Genomic DNA, 23,549 nt, shown 5'->3' with positions numbered 1-23,549 from the left:
ATGCGGTACAAACTACATGAATAAAAAGGGTGACTTTCATGCAATATTTGCCATTTTATCTCACATGTTATAAATGCTTCATAACATTGTTCTGCATTACTGTAAAGTGGACACATATTTAGAAGTTATTAAGGAGCTGCCAACATTAGAAACCTGTGTATATGAAGTTCAGTTTGGTTTAATTGTCGTAAGGCTTTATTATGTGATATATGCTGTAAATGAACACGACGTGTGAATAAGTATATTTATTAAGCATTTATAACATGGAAGTATTGCATGAACGTTGCCCCTTTTTATTCATGTTGTTATAACTGCATATCACTGATTTTTATTGCTTTTGTAAATGACTACTTAGTCAAGAGGTAGCACTAACAAATATCAAACCATTGTTTGCAGAGCGTAAATTGTGTAACAATTCACATTACAGTTCCCTTTGTTAAGGGTTTATAAAGGAGTTAATTAATGACCAACAGTTAATTTACAAATGCATTGTAAATAATTAATAGGTTGTAATAACAACATGAATAAAAGGGTGACATATATGTAAAACTTTCCAATTAGTAAGTCATTTTACCTCACTTGTTATAAATGCTTAGTTACACCTATTAAACACCTATTAACCTATGATAATGTACCTTAGCGTAAAGTGGACACATACAAAGAATTTATTAAGGAGCTTCCAACATTAGAAACCTATGTACATAAAGTTCAGTATGGTTTATTTGTCATCAGGCATTATTATGTGATGTATGCTGTGAATGAGCATGAAGTGTGAATAAGTGTATTTATTAAGCATTTATAACATGGAAGTTAAAATGCTCACTATTTAGCAAGTATTGCATGAAAGTTGCCCTTTTTATTCATATTGTAATAACTGCATTTCAGTGATTTGTAATGCATTTGTAAATTACTTCTTAGCCATTAATGAACCCCTTTATAAATCCTTAACATCATAAATTCACGGCCTTATAAACATTTCCTACTCATTTCAATGTGTAATAATTCAGTACCAGGCAGAATAGTCACTTGTAGCAGGTTACCTGAAACATTCGCCATTATATCCAAAACAGTTGAGACAAATAATAATAATAATAATGTTTTGCCCAATGAAAATTGGGTAACACTTTACAGTAATGTTCCCTTCATTAAGGGTTTATAAAGGGGTTCATTAATGACTTATGACTACAATAATACATTTTAAGCAGTTATAACAACATGTATAAAAAAGGGTGATTTTTATGCAATACTTGCCAAATAGTGAGCCATTTTCACTCACATGTTATAAATTCTTTATAACACTTAGTAATCTATGATAATGTACCTTGGTGTAAAGTGGACATATTTGAAGAATTTAGTAAGTGGTTGCCGACATTAGAAGCTTGTACATAAATGTTCAGTATATATATATTAAAGGTTGTCAGGCTTATTTGACCTGCTATGAATAAACAAGAAGCATGAATATGTGCATTCAGTAAGCATTTATAACATGAATGTCACTGTTTAGCGAGTATTGCATTAAAAAATGCCCTATTTATTCATGTTGTTATAACTGCATATCATATATCATTATGGTGCATTTGTATATCACTTACTAATCATTAATGAACCCAATTATAAAGCCATAACAAAGGGAACATTCATGTGAATTGTTCCCAAAAAATAATAATTAAGAAATAGTTTAAATTTGTAACATTTAAAACATGTGTAACAGCTTGCCCCAAACTCGTACTTCATACTGAGATATAATCCTTGTGTCATCTTCCCTGTGTGACAACTAGCCCATGTCTCCCCTACCTATGTTTTAGAGTGTTATGGAGTGGAAAAATAAGATAAATCTAAATTGAGTTTATAAATTAATGATATGACATGGATCATTTTTGCACAACAGAGGATTTTCATTCAAAGAGAACATCTATAACAGTCTCCAGCAACCATTTAGGAGGAAACCATGTTGTATTTCAGCAGATAGGTAAATGCAATAAAAAATTTAAACTATGGAAGGGACTTCACAAATGAGCCCCTGAGTATCTCGGTGTGTACGTGTGCTTCCCTAAAAAATGAGCGAGGATGAAATCCTAATAGAAGTTGGGCTTAACTCCAGAAACAGCCAGTCTGTATATCTGATTACTCGGGGCGAGTAATTTCTTTTTTAAATAAGGGAAAAATTGGATAGGATGAATGAAATTTCCCTGTCATAGTGCAGTGATGGTACCACGGGAGATTATGTATTTTTATAATCATTTATCGGGGGTGGGGAGTGCTCGGGCTTAGCATAATGGAATTCGTAAACTGCTTTAAGTCTGAACATGGGCCTATACTATCAGTCAGACCATAAATGCTTATACGGCGGTGCGCTGGCAAACCCGGTCAAACATTTGCACCGGCACATGCTGGAGGTTATTTGCCAGCAGATTTTACACATGTGGGGTGAGGGTGATTGCGGGGGACCTTGCCCCAAATGTTTATTCCCAGAAACATGAGTTTTGCAGGTTTTAACTTCATACATTTTTTGTTAAATTACATTTGCTGAAGAAATTTTTCATCACAGTGCAGGCTGCCAAAACCAAGACACCCAGACATGAAGAGCATGTTAATGCATGTTAATGCTTAACGCAAGTCAAATCTGAACATGAGTCCATATTAGATGAGTGAATTTTAATAAATAGAACATGTAAAGTCTACTTGGATGTTATGTGACAGTGACTTTGCCTGTTTAAGTGGTGTTTATGTGAACAGACTACAAGTTATTCAAAATTATCGTTAATAATTAATGTTAACAAATTATGAATGAGCCATCATATATCTTGATATAGCCATCTTGGATTGCTGACACAAACACACACAAAAAACTAATTTAAAAGTGTGTAACAACAATTTTATAACTTGGAACACAACAAAATACATGTAAAAGGTACACATTAATACCAAAAATTATATTTATTGTCATATAATGGTATTAAAAGGCCACTATCTTGCTTTTAAATTGTTTGCTAATGAAAGGGAACAAAAACTGAAAGCAAACAAAGTTTTTGCACAACGTAACTGAAAACTGAAAACAGTTAATAATGATGTTTGTTATCAAAGTTCATATCCATATTTGTTTCATTCCTATAGGAATGAAACAAATATCATTATTAACTGAAACATTATGTTTAACTTAAAAATAATGTTTTCACTCTGGAACAATTGAAAGGAACTTACTGTAGTCATTGTTTTCAGTTACACTGTGCAAAAAAAAAACAAAAAAAAAGTGAAATAAAGAAGAAAAACCAAAAAACAAAACCAAAAAAACAAACAAAAGGCTTCTGACCATCATGTGCAATAGAGAAACATTTATTTTAAATGTTTATTTATTTTTATTTTTTTTATTATTATTTGTTTTTACAGTATGTTATTTTTGATGGCCAGTTGTTTATTTGAAATATTTTAATTATTTTTGAGGATACATTTTAAACATTATCATATGTTATTCCCATAAATCATCAATACTAAAATATTATCATCATCGTTATTTCATAAATATAATAATAAACAATTGTATAGCTCTGAACAAAAAAAATTGTGTATATATAAATATATACTGTAAAAAGTATATATTAACACATATAATACATAATACTATTAAAAGTATTGCTTTAAACCTTTTTGTTTTCATTTTGCTATTGAAAATAAGAACATGTTCTCTATTTAAAAGCAAAATATTAGTGTCTGATACCAGTGTATGATGAGAACATCCAAATGAAAATATTTGCATTTCAACACTAGATGTCAGTAGCAGAATTCCCCCATTTTTCCAAACATCTAGCTCTTGATTTGTGATTTCAATATATAAGTGAAAAAAAAGCATGCCTATCATCAACTCATCAAATCATTTGCTTTACTTAAAGTATTTTCTATTTTAGGAAGGTTTAATGGCAAAAACATTCCCATCTAGATGCACACAAGTTTGTTGGTTCCTTCTGTAAATTGAATCAGAGCCCATTACTTAAATTTCAGTATGATAAATTATTTTGGATATAAACTTTCATTGTCTTTCACAATGAGCTATAAAAACAACCTATATAACTCTGTGATGAGGAGGAGGGCGTGGCCGGGCCGTAAGGATGGACGCCTGGCGCTGAGTTACCCCAATCAGCCAGGTGAGGGATAAAGAGGAGCCAGAGACGCCAGTTCGAGAGAGAGATGCATGCAGCCGTTAAACGTGTGCATTCCGTGTGTTGGGCTGAAAAGCCAACGGAGTGAGAGAGCACACGGAGCTGTGTGTGTTTAGTTATGCTGAAAAGCAGTTTTATGTTGTGTCTAATTAAAAGTCTTCGTGATTGTTCACCCTGTTCCCGCTTCCTCTTTTATGATAAGCAAGAGACCTTTTTGCCACAGTGGTGCTGAAACCCGGGAGTTGGAGGAAGATGCGCCGTCAGAGAGCCCTCACCGCTGACGGAGATCATGACACCGAGGGAGTGCTCGACTCGGTCAGAAAAGAATGGCTGAGGGGTCCAGTGCCATCGCCCAGTGTCGCTGAGGACTGCTGTGCAGCTGGCTGAGGACCGACTGGCGGCATGGTCGGGAACCTGAGTTTTTTTTTTCTTTCCCTTTTCTCTTTTTCTTTTCTCTCTCTCTCTCTCTCTCTGGCTGAGAACCGACTGGCGGCATGGCCGGGAACTGGAGTTTTTTTTTTCTTTCCCTTTTCTCTTTTTCTTTTCTCTCTCTCTCTCTCTCTCTCTCTCTCTCGAACTGGCTTCTCCGGCTCCTCTTTATCCCTCTGCCGGCTGATTGAGGCAACTCAGTGGTAGGCGTCCGTCCTTACGGTCCAGCCATGTCCTTCTCCTCGTCACACTCTTAGATGCTGAAACGCTAGTATACACCTTCATGATGTCTCATCTTGATTACTGTAATGCTCTTTTTACTAACTTACCCATCAAAACCATTGCTAGGTTAAAGTATACCCAAAATTCTGCTGCTAGAGTTCTTACTCCAAATGGTCTGAAAACATCACTTCAACCTGTTAAATCTAAACTGATTACCCATCTCATCTTGCGTCCAATTCCAAATACTTCTGTTGACTTTTAAAGCACTTCATGGCCTTGCACTGCATATGTACTGTATGTGAACTACTCCTCCCTTACATTCCTATACATACACTCCGGTCCTCTGAGTCTAGACTGCTTTCTTTCCCCAGATTTCGACTCTTCTCTAAACTCTTCACCCAAACTTTGGAACTCACTTCCTGTCTCGATATTATTGTGTGTTTTCACCTTGGACTCTTATTTTGAAATGTATTGTTACCATCTTCATCTGGTCTGGTTTCCTGGTTCCCTTCCTCATTGTTTTCAGCTGTGCTATAATTTTCTGTTAAAGCATGATTTTCTGTAAAGCTGCGTTGAAACGATGTACATTGTTAAAAGCACTAAACAAATAAAAATGACTTGACTGTCTCGTTTATCCTATCAGGCCTTGTGTATATGTAGCCCTCATGTTTCTCTTGTTCCCTGTCAGTTCTTATCCGTGTAAAAGCTGTTATGGTTTATTTCTTACTCCTGTGTTTTCTGTTTTCTTTGATTTCCTTGTACATCATGAGTTTTTATTAAATACCTTGGAGATAGATTCACATATTTTGCCTCATCTTCTACAAGCCGTGACACTTCCACTCTACCTCTTCAACATCACTTCTATCTGCACCTTTAAATGGTATTTTCCTATTTCAAAAGCCTTATGGTATTGGTCCAGGGAGTCAGCATTTAAAATATACCAATAGAGAGTACTTTCACATAGAAAGAAAGAAAGAAAGAAAGAAGAGTGGATATATATATTTGTTGTCCAACCTATATGCTTTATTTACTGTTATGTAAAATTGATAAAGTAAACTGAACTTGAACTATAGGTTGCATTATAATTTCACATCCACTGTTGTCATTTCCAGTTTCATTTACTGTTGTTCACTGCCATTTACATAAACTTTTTGCACTACTTTGTAAAACTTTGTGTGGTGCCCCTATGCATTGCATATGTTACACCCACTTTTTGTGCCCCTTTTTAATGCTGTGTTGAGTGCATTCCATTCAAAGTCGGATGTGGGATAGGTATTCCACTGCCAGATGCTGAAGATGACGTGTAAGGAAACAAAAGTGCAATGCTCCCCTTAGCTTTAGTGTCACCAGAACGACTGTCACCAGAGATGTCTCCTAGCAACCCGGTTAAAAAATTATGCAACGCTAGCATTTGTGCTATAGGTGTACGCTTACCAAAAGAGAATACAATTTACCATGTTTTGTACACCTGTCTCTGCAAACGTTTGTTAAACAAACTTTAATATCATGCAACATAGAAACTTTGACTGATTGATGTATTTTATTTAATGAACATGAATCTTTATCATTATCATTAACTTTGTACATCTCCCTCAGTGCCGACGTGTTTGCGTGATGTCACGCACCTGCGTCTCTGCAAAATCTGAGTTAAGATTTCCACACGAGTTTCCAAGTTGGAAGTCTGACTTCAAGTGGCGTTCAAGTGCACTTTTCTTGGAAGAAAGTTGGAAATTCCAACTTTCCGAATTGAATGTAATGCAGCATAAGTGTGTACTGTAAGTTTGTAGAATTGACGAGTATTTCGAATTGATGATCAGAATGATGTTAGACAAAGTAGCATAAGACGACCAACATTAAGTATGTTTATGTATGTATAGAGTATTTTTTTAAGAAAGTGCAGTATTATAGTAAAGTATTTTTAGAATGTTATGTTATAGAGTATTAGGTTGTGTCCGGATATGCATCCTTCTCTATTACATACTGTAGTATGCCAAAAACAGTATGCCAATGGTGTAGGGGTGTCCGAATCCGAATATTAAGTGGCTCTTTTCAACTGTAAGTGCTATATACAGTATACAAAAAGTTTTTCCTTGTGGTTAAATTGTGCTTGTTTACCTAAACAAAGTAAATTATTTTTGCGCTTGTTGTTTTTATGCCATATATTCATGTCACATGAAGTGTGAAATATGTCCTGGAATGTTTTCATACCTAAAGAATACACTTTTTAACCAGCCGAGAAGCACGCTCTGACAGTACATGATTTCGGATGCAGCCTTAGTAAAAACTGTGTTTCATCCAAAAAATTTTCTTCTGCAGAACACAAATTAAGATTTTTAGAAGAATATTTCACCTCTGTACATCCATTCAATGCAAGTGAATGGTGACCAGATCTTTGAAGCTCAAAAAGAACATTAAGCAGCATAAAAATAACACATATGACTCAAGTGGTTTAATCCATATCTTCAGAAGAGATATGAAAGGTGTGGGTTAGAAACGGATCAATATTTAAGTCCTTTTTTTTACTGTCAATCGACACTTTCACTTTCACATTCTTCTTTTGTTTTTCTGATTCACATTCTTTGAACATATTGCCACCTACTGGTCAGGGAGCACAATTTATAGTAATAAAAAGGACCTAAATATTGATCTGTTTCTCATCTGCACCTATCATATCACTTCAGAAGTCATGGATTTAACCACTGGAGTCTTATGGATTACTTATAAGCTGACTTTGTCTTTTTTGGACCTTCAAAGTTCTGGTCACCATTCACTTACATTGTAAGGACCAACATAGCTTAAATGTTCTTCTAAATATCTCCATTCATGTTCTGCAGAAGAAAGAAAATCATACACATCTGGGATGCAATGAGGGTGAGTAAATGATGAGAGAATTTTCATTTTTGGGTGAACTATTCCTTTAAGGATGAAGAATGGAGTACCAGAGTAATGTTCTGTAAATATGTGTAGGTTAGCCTAATGTGCAAGTATGTATTATGCAGGAGTTGTTTAGGGTTCACTGTTCAGTCCTGTAGAGTTCTAGAAGTTCACCCAGCATCCCCCGCGCGCTTAACATGGAGGACCTTACGGTGGAGGTTCGTAGCTCCAATGGAGCTTATTACAAGGTAAATACAGCATTTGTACCTCGTTTGTTTTCATTTCACGAGTGTGTAATGTTTTTAAGACTCATACGATGTCAAAACATTCAAAGAAACGTTATAAAACGAAATGCTTCGTGTACTTTTAGCGCGTGGAAATAGTGCTCGGTTCAGTGTCTGTGTTAGCCGTTAGCCGGTTAGCAGCTGCGCGAGGATCATGTTTAAAGAAACATTTTTTTCCTTATAATGATGATTATTGTTTTTCTGTGATCTCAGTAACACAATGAGTTATGTGTGAAGGAAAACCCGTCTTTTAAATTGAGAATAGAGAACCTAATGTTTCATCTGCGAGCTGTCATTGAACACTCTCCAGTCAGATTATGTCATTCGTTACTGAACAATATAAACACAATCATAATATATACACGGATATAAGGCACTAATACATGTTTAAAGTCAGTAACTGAGCGTTGATGTGCATTATAAACCTGTCATCGCTAGTGTTCATGTGGTTTTGCTTTGTGATTACATTGAAGCACATATTAGCCTATTAACTATATTAATACATTTATTATGTAAGCAGTATAGTTAAATAAGTGAGATTAAGCTAATTATATATGTGCTTAGTTAAGCTAGAAAGCCTCCAGGAAGCTCATGTTCTTCATTTAAGGTGTGGTCAAAAATTCCTATCAGAAACAGCATGTTTTCTTAGATCAGATGTTGATTTAATAAGTGATTAGAATTTAGTTGGTACCAGATTAACTTTTAGTTAAATGGACTCACAGTAGACTATCTATCTATCTATCTATCTATCTATCTATCTATCTGTCTGTCTATTCTAAAGTATGTTTTTGTGTACTATTGTTTGTATAAGTGATACATCACTCTAAATGTTTCTGCCTGGAGAATATTTTTAACATGGGTTAAGGCCCAGTTAGAAAGTCTAATTGAAGTATTATTCCATCACAGTCTCATCCTGCAGTTATTCTGTTCATTCTTATCACGGCGCGTGTCAGCTGTTCACTGTCTGTCTGCAGCTGTCATCCTGCAACGACAGATATTTTAACACCAGTCTATTTTCAGATGAGGTTTAAGAGATACCAGCGCCCATTTTGGAGTCACTTACAATTCAGAGACGGTGCTTAACATCACTAGTTGTGTGCTGACTTGCTTGTTGAACTTTATTTTAAGTATTCAAGTATCAATTTAACCTCGATAAGATGAAAAAAAAAAAAATAAAAATGTTAATATCAGGCTTCTACAGGCTATCTCTTGACTATCATCTGACTACTGCTTTTAAAAATCTTTGAGTTTGGGGCAAATGAGCTGCATTTTTATTTATTCAGGTTGGACTTGAAGTATAAAATGCATCTATTGTAATCTATTGTATGTTCAAAGCCAACATGCCACTTCGAAAGGAAATGCTGCTAATCAGGTCAATGACGCATTTTTTTTTTTTTTTTTGCCCTGATCTTTTAAGTTTTTAAAAAATACATAAAAAATGCAGTGAAACAATTTTGTTTAAAAATATTATTCATAAAAAATAAAATAAAAACGTTTGTCCATTAAATCAAAGTCAGGTGGTCTGACAAAAAAAAAAACAACAACAAAAAAAACATATTTTGGATTTATTTATTTTTTAAGTTGAATTTAGTTCAGGTCAAATGGAGTAACCCAAACAAAACTTATTGATATTCATGACACAAAAAAATCCTGATATTTGTAAAAAAAAAAAAAAAAAAAAAAATATATATATATATATATATATATATATATATATATATATATATATATATAATTTTTACCTTGAAAAATATATTTGAAAATGTTTTTAAAAATTAATGATTAAGTTGTGTACACTCGCATGTATTCCAGGAGCAAGAAACATATTATATATACCTTTTACTTGATGGTTGACCACTTGACATTTGAGTCATTAACTCAATTTTGTTTGTTTTTTAGATAATACTATAAATGTTTTTTCAACAAACGTTTGATACTTAACTGGATAAAAATATTACATTTTTACAAACTTGATGCATATGTTTTAAACTGGATTTTTAAAATCTGGTTAACGTCATTGTCCTCACTTTTTTGGTTTTAATTTCAAACAATCTTATTGTTTTAGGGCTTTGTCAAAGATGTTCATGACGACTCTCTCTCCATTTCATTTGAAAATAAGTGAGTAGATGAAAATAGTTTGCAATCATATGACAGTAGTGCTTTTAAAAACAAGCAGAGATAAATGAGCATCATGGTTTTCTTTTAGCTGGCAACCTGAAAGACAAGTCCCCTTCAGTGATGTGCGGTTGCCACCTCCAGCTGATGGCAAAAAGGAAATCAGTGAAGGAGAAGAAGTGGAGGTGAGTAGATATGTATAGTATTAGTGCTTTACTGTCTCTCCTCACATCTACAACCTCCATAAAGCCACATTCAGTGACTCTAACAAGTGGCTTTCACTGTTCAGATATACTCCAGAGCAAATGAACAAGAGCCCTGCGGTTGGTGGCTTGCTAAAGTACGCATGATGAAAGGAGATGTAAGTGTGCTCACTCAGTACAGTTTCTGTTTCTTCTGAAGACCTTTAAGTTGAGCTCAAATTCACTTTCACTTTTGTTTCCTGTAGTTCTACGTGATCGAGTATGCTGCTTGTGACGCAACCTACAACGAAATAGTTACGTTTGAACGTCTCCGCCCCGTGAACCGTAGTAAAGCTGTGACACAGAGCACATTCTTTAAGTGCACTGTTCCTGTCCCCGAAGATCTCAGAGCGGCGTGAGTATTAACGTCTTTATGCATTAACTACACTAACAGTCAGACGTTTGGACTCATCTAGTCATTCTTTAACATTTTCGAATGATAGAAAAGTCAACAAACTATGAAATAATACAAAAGGAAGTATGGGAATTATACAGTGACCAAACATGTTAAACAAATCAAAACTAACTTACATTTGAGCTACATAATAGTCTGACTAATTTCACAAAGTGCATCCTTGGATGCTTTTTAAACAATATTTAAGGAGTTCCCATGTATACTGAGCACTTGTTGGCTGCTTTTCCTTCACTATCCACACCAACTCATCCATTAGAAGGTATAATGTATAGTTAATTTAGTGTACGGTAATATATTTTTAATATTATGTAATTATATATAATATATACAGTATATATTTATACTCTCTCTGTGTGTGTGTGTGTGTGTGTGTATGTGTGTGTGTGTGTGTGTGTGTGTATATATATATATATATACACACACACACACACACACACAGTATACACCGATCAGCCACAACATTAAAACTACCTGCCTAATATTGAGTAGGTCCCCCTTGTGCCTCAAAAACAGCGCCAACAATCACCACAATTGTACAGAGCGGTTATCTGAGTTACCGTAGACTTTGTCAGTTTGAACCAGTCTGGCCATTCTATGTTGACCTCTCTCATCAACAAGGCATTTCTGTCCACAGAACTGTCCCTCACTGGATGTTTTTTGTTTTTGGCACCATTCGGAGTAAATTCTAGAGACTGTTGTGCATTAAAATCCTGACCTGTATCTGAGTGATTTTATGCACGTTGCCACATGATTGGCTGATTAGATAATCACATGGATGATTGTTGGTACCAGATGGGCTGGTTTGAGTATTTCTGTAACTGCTGATCTCCTGGGATTTTCACACACAGCAGTCTCTAGAATTTACTCAGAATGGTGCCAAAAACAAAAAAACATCCAGTGAGGGGCAGTTCTGTGAATGGAAATGCCTTATTGATGAGAGAGGTCAACAGAGAATGGCCAGACTGGTTTGAACTGACAAAGTCTATGGTAACTCAGATAACCACTCTGTACAATTGAGGTGAGAAGAATATAATCTCAGAATGCTATTCTGAGATGCGAGTTGGCGCTGTCTTGGCGGCACAAGGGGGACCTACTCAATATTAGGCAGGTGGTTTTAGTGTTATGGCTGATCGGTGTATATACAGTGTATATATACAGTATATAATATTTTGTGTGTATATATATATATATATATATATATATATATATATATATATATTTATTATTGTATATTTAATAATTAATATGTAACAATAATATTATTTTTTATATATAAATTATAATTATAATTGTATTAAATATAAATATTAATTCATATAGTAATTGTAATAAAATACATATATTTAAAATATGTTATAGTTTTAATGTGTGTATAAGTGTCCACACCAACTCAACCTTAAAAAAAAAAAAAAAAAAAAAGGAAAGAAATTCATACATGGGTACAATTTCTATTTTTCTATTAAATTAATCAAACATTTAAGTGAAAGCCTTTAGATCAAAATGTTTTTTTAAGATTGTGAGAAACATAAATTCAGTCAAGTGTATCCAAACCTGTCATGAATGCGTGGGTCATATTTCACTCCAAAAACAAAAGACAAATATAAACAGTCAAAAATACATACAAATGCAATTCATAGCAAAACAGTTAATTGAATACACCTCTTCTGTGTTGAACATGCTTTCATTTTTCAAGTCAAGTCATTTTTATTTGTATAGCACTTTTCAAAACACACATCGTTTCAAAGCAGATTTACAGGAAATCATGCATTAACAAAACAAAACAAAAAAAGCTGCAATATCTATGAAGTCTTAGAGTGATCATTGTGTAGTTTGATTAAATAAGGTAGTAAATTGTGTATAAAAATTAAATAATAATTGTATTTAGAACCCCAGTGAGCAAGTTGAAGGTGACTGTGGTAAAGAACACAAAACTCCATAAGATGTTAATGGAGAAAAATAACCTTGGGAGAAACCAGGCTCACTGTGGGGGCCAGTTCCCCTCTGGTTAAACAACATGAATATAATGCCAATATTAGTTATTTATGTGCACTGCATGTCATGGTTAAAATTTGTAAATTAAGTAAGCGTTAAGTTCCAGTGTTTAAAAAAAGAAAATATTTTTTATGAACTTCAAGATTAATGACTAATATCTTTGAAGTCCATCATGGATTAACTGTAGAAGTTCATATAGATGCATTGTCCTTTGTTAGTTGGCTGATGAAGGCTTTTGTTGGCAATTAAATGATAGTCTGTGTATTCCATTTCAAGAGTGAAGTCCATCAGTAGACAAAGGTGATGCAGGCAGAGATCAATGAGGTGCATTGCAGTTCAACCGGCAGGTCATTTCGGTGAGGTTCGGTGGGGTCCATCCTAAGTCCAAGGTTCAGGCAGTGGCATATGAAATATCCGATGTCTTATAGTTGGAGTTGCCATCAGTTCATCCTCTGAAGTAAAAAAACTGAAGTGATGTCTGGCTAACACCGACTGTAGTTTGTCGCCATTACTCAGCGACACGTAGCAGTGGAGTCTGACACTAAGCAGGAACAGAGGTGGGTCTGGCCGGCTCTGGTAACCTCGGAATATGAATCGTCGGCATAACAGTGGAAACTTATTCCATGATTCCTGATAATATCTCCCAGGGGAAGCATGTATAAGGAGAAAAGCGAGGCCCTAAAACTGATTCCTGTGGCACTCCATACTTTTGTTTGATTTGACAATTCCTCATTTACACATACAAATTTGTAGCAGTCTGATAAATAGGACCTAAACCATGCTAATGCAAGTCCACATATGGACAAATGCCAACATAATTCTCCAGCGTATTCAAGAGAATGTCGTGATCTATTGTGTTGAAGGCAGCTCTAAGATGTAAAAGCACTAGAAGAGAAATGCAGCCGCGATCAGATGATAAGAGCAAGTCATTTGTAACGCTGATAAGTGCAGTCTCTACTGTGATGGGGCCTAAATCTTGACTGAAATTGTTCATACTATTTCTCTGTAGAAATTAACATAGTTGGGAGGACACTACCTTTTCTAGTATATTCTAGTATCATAGGACTTAATGACTACAGACCCGTCGCTCTGACGTCTGTGGTCATGAAATCATTTGAGAGACTGGTGTTGGCCAACCTGAAGGACATCACTGGACCCTTTCTAGATCCCCTTCAATTTGCTTATCGAGCAAACAGGTCTGTGGATGATGCAGTCAACATGGGATTGCATCATATCCTGCAACAACTGGACAGACCAGGGACAAATGCAAGGATCCCTTTTGTGGACTTCAGTTCGGCTTTCAACACCATCATCCCAGCTATCCTCTAAATTACACCAGCTCTCTGTTCCCATGTCTATCTGTCAGTGGATCACCAGCTTTCTGATGGACAGGCAGCAGCTTGTGAGACAGGGGAAATTCACTTCCAGCACATCAGTACAATCAGCACTGGTGCCCCCCCAGGGATGTGTGCTCTCCCCATTACTCTTTTCCCTGTATACCAATGACTGCACCACCAAGGACCCCTCTGTCAAGCTCCTGAAGTTTGCAGATGACACTACTGTCATCGGCCTCATCCAAGATGATGATGAGTCTGTATACAGAAGGGAGGTTGAATGGCTGACTCACTGGTGCAGTCAAAACAACCTGGAGCTGAACACACTCAAAACAGTGGAGATTATTGTGGACTTTGACCCCGCTCACCATTCTAAACAGCACTGTGGCAGCAGTGGAGTCACTCAGGTTCCTGGGCACCCTCCATCTCACAGGACCTGAAGTGGGAGACCGACATTGACTCCATTGTGAAAAAGGCCCTGCAGAGGTTGTACGTCCTTCACCAGCTGAGGAAGTTCAACCTGCCACATGCGCTGCTGATACAGTTCTACTCAGCAGTCATTGAGTCTGTCCTCTGCACTTCAGTATCTGTCTGGTTTGGTGCAGCTACGAAATCGGACATCAGAAGACTACAAAGGACAGTTTGGACTGCTGAGCGGATTATTTGTTGCCCCCTGCCCTCCCTTCAAGAACTGTACACTTCCAGAGTGAGGAAAAGGGCTGGAAAAATCACTCTAGACCCCACTCACCCAGCCCACTACCTTTTTGAACTGTTGCCTTCTGGACGGCGCTATAGAGCTCTGAGCAACAGAACCGTCAGGCACAGGAACAGTTTTTTCCCCTCAGGCTATCCATCTCATGAACAGTTAAAACTGCCCCTTTGAGCAATAATTAATGTGCAATACACAGCTTAGTCTATTTATATTTATCCAACATACCATACTTCTTCTGCCATACATTCCCTTGCATCTGTATATAACAGATTTATATAATATTATGTATTATATTATATATTATATTATATTATATATATTATATTATATAATAATGTACAGATTTTGCTGTTTTGGAAGGAAATTGGTACTTTAATTCACCAAAGTGGCATTCACCTGATCACAAAGTATAGTCAGGACATTACTGATGTAAAACAACAGCACCATCACTATTTGCAAAAAAGAAATAGCTGATGCCTTTGACGATGTCAAGACGATATTTGGCTCGTTTTCCTATGTATTAAATTATTATTATTAGGCTATTATTATCAAATTAATATGACAAATAATTTGCCCGTAGATACACAGACACGCGTTTGAAGAAACGCTTTATTATATTATTAAGAACAGATGACAGAAAAGCCGTCTATGCGCATGATACGGAGGCGTGCAGTCTCGTGGAACACGTGCATCTAAAAGGTTCTCACTCTTTGTTTCTGTCTTCTGGTCTGATGGTAAATGGAAAGGTGTGTGTGTGTATATATATATATATATATATATATATATATATATATATATATATATACATATATATATATATATATATATATCTATCATTAGAATTTTTTGTTAAAATAAATACAAAATAAAGTTCTAAGTTTGAAATCAAGGTGTCTTGCTTTAGTGTGTAGGCTTAACCCTAACCCTGCTTAATGAAAATTACCCCATAGCACCTAGCGTCCAACTAGCGCTAATACCGGTGTTCATCGTTTTGGTGGAGTTTTTTCTGCGACCAAAAGAACAAATAAAACTTGGTTGACCAAGACTCTTCTCATCGACTAACCTTTGGTCGACTATCAGGGGGCAGCCCTACTATATTTTCTATTTACATTTTTGTTTTCTATTTTTTTTATTATTTCTGTCGTGTTGCTGTATTGTTTGTGCACTGGAAGCTTCTGTCACCAAGACAAAGCTCTTGTATGTGTAAGCATACTTGGCAATAAAGCTCATTATGATTCTGATTTTCGACATAAATGGTAGATTTGAAATCAGTCTGTAATTAGCTAATTCTCCAAGGTCAAGCTGTGACTTCTTAATAAACGGTTTGATAACTGCCATTTGAAAGTTTCTTGGGACATGTCCTAAGGATAGTGAGGAGTTAATAATGTTAAGAAGAGGTTCTGAGATTATAGGGAAAATCTCTTTTAAGAGCTTAGTTGAAATTGGATCTAACATACATGTTGTGGCTTTTGATTTTTTGATAAGTTTTGTTAGCTCTTCATGACCTATGAAGTTGGTCGTGAGGAAAATGAGACACTGTTTTCTGAGATACTGTAACAGACGATTGCATAATTCCAATTTTATTTCTGATTATTTAAATTTTATCAGTAAAGAAATTCATGAAGTCATTACTATTGTGCTGCGGCGGAATATCTGGTTCAGTCGATGCTTTATTCCTAACCAATTTAGCTACAGTACTGAATAAACACCTAGGATTGTTGTGGTTATTTTCTATGAGTTTGCTCAGATATGCTGACCTGTCTGTAGCTATCACTATCCTTACATGCACCGCGAAATATATCTAATTTTGTATTCTTCCTCTTGCGCTCTATTTTCCGAGTGTGATCATTGTACCATGATGCGGGGCTTTTTTCTTTAATTTTCTTTAATCGAAGGAGGGCGACACTATCAAGAGTGCTAGAGAAAACTGTATTTACATTTTCTGTTATTTCATCAAGTTCTTCTAGATGTTTGGCTTACTGAGTATATGAGACAATTCTGGAAGATTATTAGTGAAGCTATCTTTAGTGGTCGAAAGAATAGTTCTACCTGAACGATAGCGTGGTGTAGATTGAGTAACATTAGCTGATCGCAGCATACAAGAGACGAGGTAATGATCTGAGATGTCATTGCTCTGTGGCAGAATTTCTATATTATCAATATCATTTCCATATGACAGAATTAAATCTAGCATATGATTATGGCAATGAGTTGGTCCTGTCACATTTTGTCTGACTCCAAGAGAGTTGAGAATATCGATAAATGCTAATCCAATGTGTCATTTTCATTATCTTTGTGAATGTTGAAGCCACCAACAATTAAAGATCTGTCCACAGTAACTACTAGATCTGATAGAAAATTTGCAAATTCACCAAGGAAATCAGAATACGGCCCGGGTGCTCTATATACTGTAGCAAGGGTAAAAGATGACAGAGTTTTTTATTTATATCTGACGGTGTCACTAAGCATTATTAGTTCAAAAGACTTAAATTTATATCCTGTCCTCTGAGTAACACAAATACTTCACTGTAAATTGCAGCAACACCTCCTCTTCAACCCTTCAGACGAGGCTCATGTTTATACCAATAACCTGGGGGAGAAGATTCATTTAAACTAATATATTCATCTGGTTTAAGCCAGGTTTCAATCAAACAGAGCACATCCAAACTATGAACTGTAATAATTTCATTTACAATTAGTGCTTTGGTAGAAAGAGATCTAATGTTTAAGAGCCCCACCTTCATATGATGTTTATCTTAAATGTTTTCATTTTTTTCAAGTTTGACCTTAATCACATTTTTTTCTAAATGATTTAGTGAAGGGTTTGTGTTTGGTAGTTCGGGGAACAGACACAGTCTCTGTGTGATATCTAGGTGATACAGTCTCTGTGTTGTTGTTTATGTGACCTGTTTGACGTCTCAAGGCAGATAGCAGGCGTTCGGTTTAGCCAGTTTGTCTGCTTCCTGACCTGGGCCCAGTTAGTCAAATACTATCACTATTAAGACTATGAGCCAAATTACTAGAGAGGAGAGCGGCACCTTCTCTGGAGGGATGGAGTCTGTCTCTCTTTAGCAGGTCAAGTCTACCCCAAAAACTCTTCCAATTGTCTATAAATCCTATGCTATTCTCCGGACAGTTTGTCATTTTGATATTTTTTCTGGGGCTTAAAGTTAAAGATGTCATGTGGTGTAACAGTCTGGAGACCAAAAAATCTAATTAAAAGCTGAAATTCTTGAAAAAAAGTTGACTTAGGCTAAGTAGTTTGGAATAATCTTTCTGAAAAGCAGTGAAACAAGTTTGTTTTAAAATATTATTAATATTTGGAAAATAAATAAATTGTCCATCAATTCAAAGTCAGGTGGTGAAAAAAATAAAAAAATAAAAAAGGGGCACAAAAACAAAAAATAAATAGAGAATAACCTTTTAGACCCTCAGACAGTATATTTAGCATAAAGAAGCCTATTTTTAGGACCTTTAAGATATTTTGCCATGTAACAATTTTCACCCCAATTCTCATTACCTTAGTGCAAAAAATTTTTACTTTTCATTACATCAGTGTAGCAGTATTTACTTGTACTGCATGGTAATATGTGTTAGACTGCCCTTAATTTTTGCTGATTTTAATAAAACCATATTTTCTTCAACTTTTCCCCATTTCATGTCAGGGTTTGATTTTCATCAAAACAGATTTCTACTTTTTTCATTTTGTTATATGAAGATCACTTTAAAAGCTTTTCACCAGGCCTTCAAATAAACATAAACCATATTAATGTTTATTGTTTGAAAATTATTTTTATAATTTTTTTTTTAAATGTATACTTTCCCGCAGTTGTTCCATCATTTCCGCCACACCAAACTATTGTTTTTTTTCCCCCAATTTTTTTTTATACTTGTTAACCAAATGGACAAAAGTGTCAGTAAAGAGAATGCTTGAGATGAAAAATGAGTGATGTTTAAAGAAAACAAAGAAAAATCAAGGGAAATATCACTTGGGTGTCATGATGCTGTATAATTTCTGCACAACTGAAAGGAATTGCAGAATTAAATGTTTTTCAAACAGCTTTCTGAAAACGCCCCCTGTCTTCTGTTGATCAAACAAATAGGTAGTCCCACCCCCAGTTATTGTTTCGGAATGGACTGGTCCCTAAAAACAAACAGGAATTTTTATAGCGCCACAGAGACAGTGTTTACAGCTTTCGAGAAAATGAACCTATGGTACAGTATTAGGTTCAAATGGCTTAAAGTTGTCTCTGCATATTAAAGCTAGGGTGTGTAATCCAGAGAGGCTAGCAGTTAGCAAGCTAGCTTTGAAAGCATAGAGCCCGTGTCTTTAAAGCCATGCCTCCTCTATCAAGCAATGTTAATTCTGCTTTTAGCACGATCCAGACGTTTCTTCGTTGTAGAAGTTTCTAAAACGGTCTTTCTTGTTTCCTTTTACTGGAACATAAGGTAGCTGCGGTTCGCCTTCCATTCTCGCGCTCGCTCTGCACAGCGTCAAGGAACCCGCGCTGATGACGTGTGATTGTCTGCACGAGCAAGTTGCGCGGCGGTATGCAAATATAGATTGACAGACAGGAAGGACATCCTATCATTACATTCGGACCGAATGCAATGATTGATTGGTCGATCATTTTTTAGTCTTGTCCCTTCCACAGAATATATATATATAAATTTATATATATATATACACTATATTGCCAAAAGTATTCGCTCACCCATCCAAATAATTGAATTCAGGTGTTCCAATCACTTCCATGGCCACAGGTGTATAAAATGAAGCACCTAGGCATGCAGACTGCTTCTACAAACATTTGTGAAAGAATGGGCGGCTCTCAGGAGCTCAGTGAATTCCAGCGTGGTACTTTGATAGGATGCCACCTGTGCAAGAAGTCCAGTCGTGAAATTTCCTCGCTACCAAATATTCCACAGTCAACTGTCAGTGGTATTATAACAAAGTGGAAGCAATTGGGAATGACAGCAACTCAGCCACGAAGTGGTAGGCCACATAAAATGACAGAGCGGGGTCAGCGGATGCTGAGGCGCATAGTGCGCAGAGGTCGCCAACTTTCTGCAGAGTCAATCGCTACAGACCTCCAGAGTTCATGTGGCCTTCAGATTAGCTCAAGAACAGTGCGTAGAGAGCTTCATGGAATGGGTTTCCATGGCCGAGCAGCTGCATCCAAGCCATACATCACCAAGTGCAATGCAAAGCGTCGGATGCAGTGGTGTAAAGCACGCCGCCACTGGACTCTAGAGCAGTGGAGACGCGTTTTCTGGAGTGATGAATCACGCTTCTCCATCTGGCAATCTGATGGACGAGTCTGGGTTTGGCGGTTGCCAGGAGAACAGTACTTGTCTGACTGCATTGTGCCAACTGTGAAGTTTGGTGGAGGGGGGATTATGGTGTGGGGTTGTTTTTCAGGAGCTGGGCTTGGCCCCTTAGTTCCAGTGAAAGGAACTCTGAATGCTTCAGCATACCAAGAGATTTTGGACAATTCCATGCTCCCAACTTTGTGGGAACAGTTTGGGGATGGCCCCTTCCTGTTCCAACATGACTGCGCACCAGTGCACAAAGCAAGGTCCATAAAGACATGGATGAGCGAGTTTGGTGTGGAAGAACTTGACTGGCCTGCACAGAGTCCTGACCTCAACCCGATAGAGCACCTTTGGGATAAATTAGAGCGAAGACTGCAAGCCAGGCCTTCTCGTCCAACATCAGTGTCTGACCTCACAAATGCGCTTCTGGAGGAATGGTCAAAAATTCCCATAAACACACTCCTAAACCTTGTGGAAAGCCTTCCCAGAAGAGTTGAAGCTGTTATAGCTGCAAAGGGTGGGCCGACGTCATATTAAACCCTATGGATTAAGAATGGGATGTCACTTAAGTTCATATGCGTCTAAAGGCAGATGAGCGAATACTTTTGGCAATATAGTGTGTATATATATAATATATATATAATTTTTTTTTTTTTTTTTTTTTACATTTAGACCACTTAAATTATTGATTGCTATCAGGATGTGAAGAGACTTCCAACCAGTATAACAAAAAAAATTTCTGGAAAAGATTACCCACCCTAGTTTTAAGCTGGGATAGAAGAAAGTAGTTTAACACAGACAAAGTTACACACTTCAGTTTTAATTGTGTGCACTTGGGATACATAAAATTGTAGATATAAAGTTAGCTTTTGCATGACAAAGGAGTATTTAAAAAAAAAAACTTATATCAGTATAATTTCCAGCACAGAATTCTGTTAAACACAAAACAGAATTTGAGATGTTCTGGAAATGACAAAAATTTAAATACTTTTACATACACTGTTGGATATTGTTAGTAGACAAATCAAACTAGTGAGTGTGAAAGATGTTTTAACGAGACTTTATTTTCTAGAAATCCATTGTGCTAAAAGTGTTTGAATTTGAACAAACACACACACACACACAAAAACTTTATTGCACAGTAGGAAAACACCATTTCAGTAAAGAGATCTCCTTTGAGAATGGTTAAAAAAAACCCCTCAAAAGTAAAAGGTTCTGACGCATTACAGTAATGAGAGTAATTTTTTTTTTTTTTTTTTTTTTTTTTTTGTGGTGAAATATGACCGAACATGTTTTTGTAAGATTCACTGATATGAGCATAAGTGCCAATGCTCTGATGCTCTTGGGAAAACAGTGAATTCATTTCTTCACACTGTTGCCCTTGTCAGATGTGAGAATGAACACGCCCACAAGGATTTCAAGAAGGCTGTCGGGGCCATTCGGATTGTTTACAGCCCGGAGCAAAGCCAACTGATTGTACTGGTAAGTGTTTGCCCTTCTTTACCTTACTTTTTGAAGTAGGTTTGTTGAAGATTAAAGCTTATTCTATTTTACGTTTCCTGAACACTGCTAGTCCATGAATGAAGCCACTATCAAGCGCGTCTCCCTGCTGAGCGACATGCATCTACGAAGCATCCGCACAAAACTCTTGCTCATGTCCAGGAACGAAGAGGCCACGAAACATCTCGAGGTTAAATGGCTCTCATAATCTTTCTCTGATAATTAAAGCATTCCAGTAGGAATTTAGTGCTACTTTTAGCCCTGGGTTATGAAGTCCTGCTTTTTTTGTGTGTACTATTCTTTCAAGAATGTAAACTTAAGGGTTTACAAATCTATAGTTGGAAATCTTGTAACCTGACAACCCAGAATTTGGTTAACCTTGCATTAAAAATCACCCTGGGCTATTAAGTTTGAAATGCCCAACTCAATATTAAAACCTGTATATTTAGAGTACAAAGCAGCTGGCCTCAGCGTTTCAAGAGGAGTTCACTGTGAGAGGAGACCTCATGGGTCTCGCCATCGGAAGCCACGGCAGTAACATCCAGCTGGCCAGGAAGGTGCCGGGAGTGACCGCCATCGAACTGGACGAGGAGACGGGAACCTTCAGGATTTACGGAGAGGTCCGTCAGCTTTCTATTCACATTTTTGTTCAACCCTACTATTGTCTTAAGAAACTGCACCCTCTTTTGTCTTTTGAGTCATTTTTGACCCATAATTGAAAACCATAAAACATTTATAAATTCTTAATTAGTGTTCAACAGCACTAAAGACCCCCCATAAAGAAAATCTGTTTTATTGTGGTCCCAAAGTGTAAAATGATATGTAAAAAATTTAATATAATGGGTCTGTTCCAAAAATTAGTGAGCTGTCTTCTATGGCAACATCCTACCTGAAATGGAGCCTCAGAAGAGATAGATTTGGCAACTCCTCGCATCATTCAAAAAGCGCTCCTCGCGCAGCACACAAGACTGGACTCACAACTGATTTTAGTACAGGTGACGGGAGAGGAACGATGCAATTCTCAGAGCATAAATATACCTAACATAGCACTCACACATTTTGTGTAAAATAGTCAGTTTTCTATCATATTAAACTTGTGGATTATACTCTCACCGAGCACTTTGAGAAACAATATGGTTCTAATAAAGTGCACGACGTGGTCTAATGCTGTTATAGCCCATCTGCCCCAAGGTTCGCTATTCTCCATTGACCTCTCTCATCAACAAGGCATTTCCGTCCACAGAACTGCCCCTGACTGGATGTTTTTTGTTTTTGGCATTATTCTGAGTAAATTCTAGAGACTTGTGTGTGAAAATCCCAGGAGATCAGCAGTTACAGAAATACTCAAACCAGCCCGCCTGGCTTCAACAATCACGCCACGGTCTAAATCACTGAGATCACATTTTTCCCCATTTTGATGGTTGATGTGAACATTAACTGAAGCTCCTGACCTGTATCTGAATGATTTTTTTGCATTGCACTGCTGCCACACGATTGGCTAATTAGATAATCGCATGAATAACTAGGTGTGGAGATGTTCCTAATAAAGTGCTCGGTCAGTGGAAGTATAATAAAAATTTATTTTGCTTACTCCATCTTGGATTTCATTTTCCCCGAGCTCATCATGGTGCGTTCTGGGATTGCCTGCTCAGGACACATTCAATGCTACCTTATATATTTGGCCAAAACGAGATATCTTACGGGCGCCGGAACGAGTTTTGAAGTGGGGGACAGCTAACTGGGCTGGTTGTGATGTCATCACAACAACATTCTGCAGTCAATATGGCCAATTTATTAAGTAAGGAATAATTGACGATGGACCATTTAACTGTTTAAAAATAATGCATGCCCGAGGTGGTAATGCGGTCACGACTAGCAACAGGCTTGCGCTGCTTTACTGGAGGACTTACTGGAGTAACAAGTTAGTGCGTTTGTGTGTGAGTTTGTGTTTGAGTGATCG

The 23,549-nt window shown here is 36.6% G+C and overlaps 1 protein-coding gene across 2 annotated transcripts in view; it reads left to right on the top strand.

The window, feature by feature from the left end:
- The first annotated feature begins 7,847 nt into the window (after positions 1–7,847).
- The window catches only part of LOC127438694 (RNA-binding protein FXR1-like), a 31,194-nt gene continuing 15,492 nt past the window's right edge, over positions 7,848–23,549 (top strand). For both annotated transcript variants that reach the window (XM_051694471.1, XM_051694470.1), the window contains exons 1-8: positions 7,848–7,927; positions 10,029–10,081; positions 10,170–10,263; positions 10,368–10,439; positions 10,527–10,675; positions 21,478–21,571; positions 21,663–21,779; positions 22,039–22,209. In XM_051694471.1, the coding sequence (XP_051550431.1) occupies positions 7,877–7,927; positions 10,029–10,081; positions 10,170–10,263; positions 10,368–10,439; positions 10,527–10,675; positions 21,478–21,571; positions 21,663–21,779; positions 22,039–22,209 (801 nt within the window). In that variant the 5' untranslated portion in view covers positions 7,848–7,876. The remainder of the gene's footprint in view (positions 7,928–10,028; positions 10,082–10,169; positions 10,264–10,367; positions 10,440–10,526; positions 10,676–21,477; positions 21,572–21,662; positions 21,780–22,038; positions 22,210–23,549) is intronic.

This window comes from Myxocyprinus asiaticus, chromosome 50 (genome assembly GCF_019703515.2).
Source record: "Myxocyprinus asiaticus isolate MX2 ecotype Aquarium Trade chromosome 50, UBuf_Myxa_2, whole genome shotgun sequence".
NCBI lineage: Eukaryota > Metazoa > Chordata > Actinopteri > Cypriniformes > Catostomidae > Myxocyprinus > Myxocyprinus asiaticus.
This window is presented reverse-complemented; position numbering and strand designations above follow the sequence as displayed.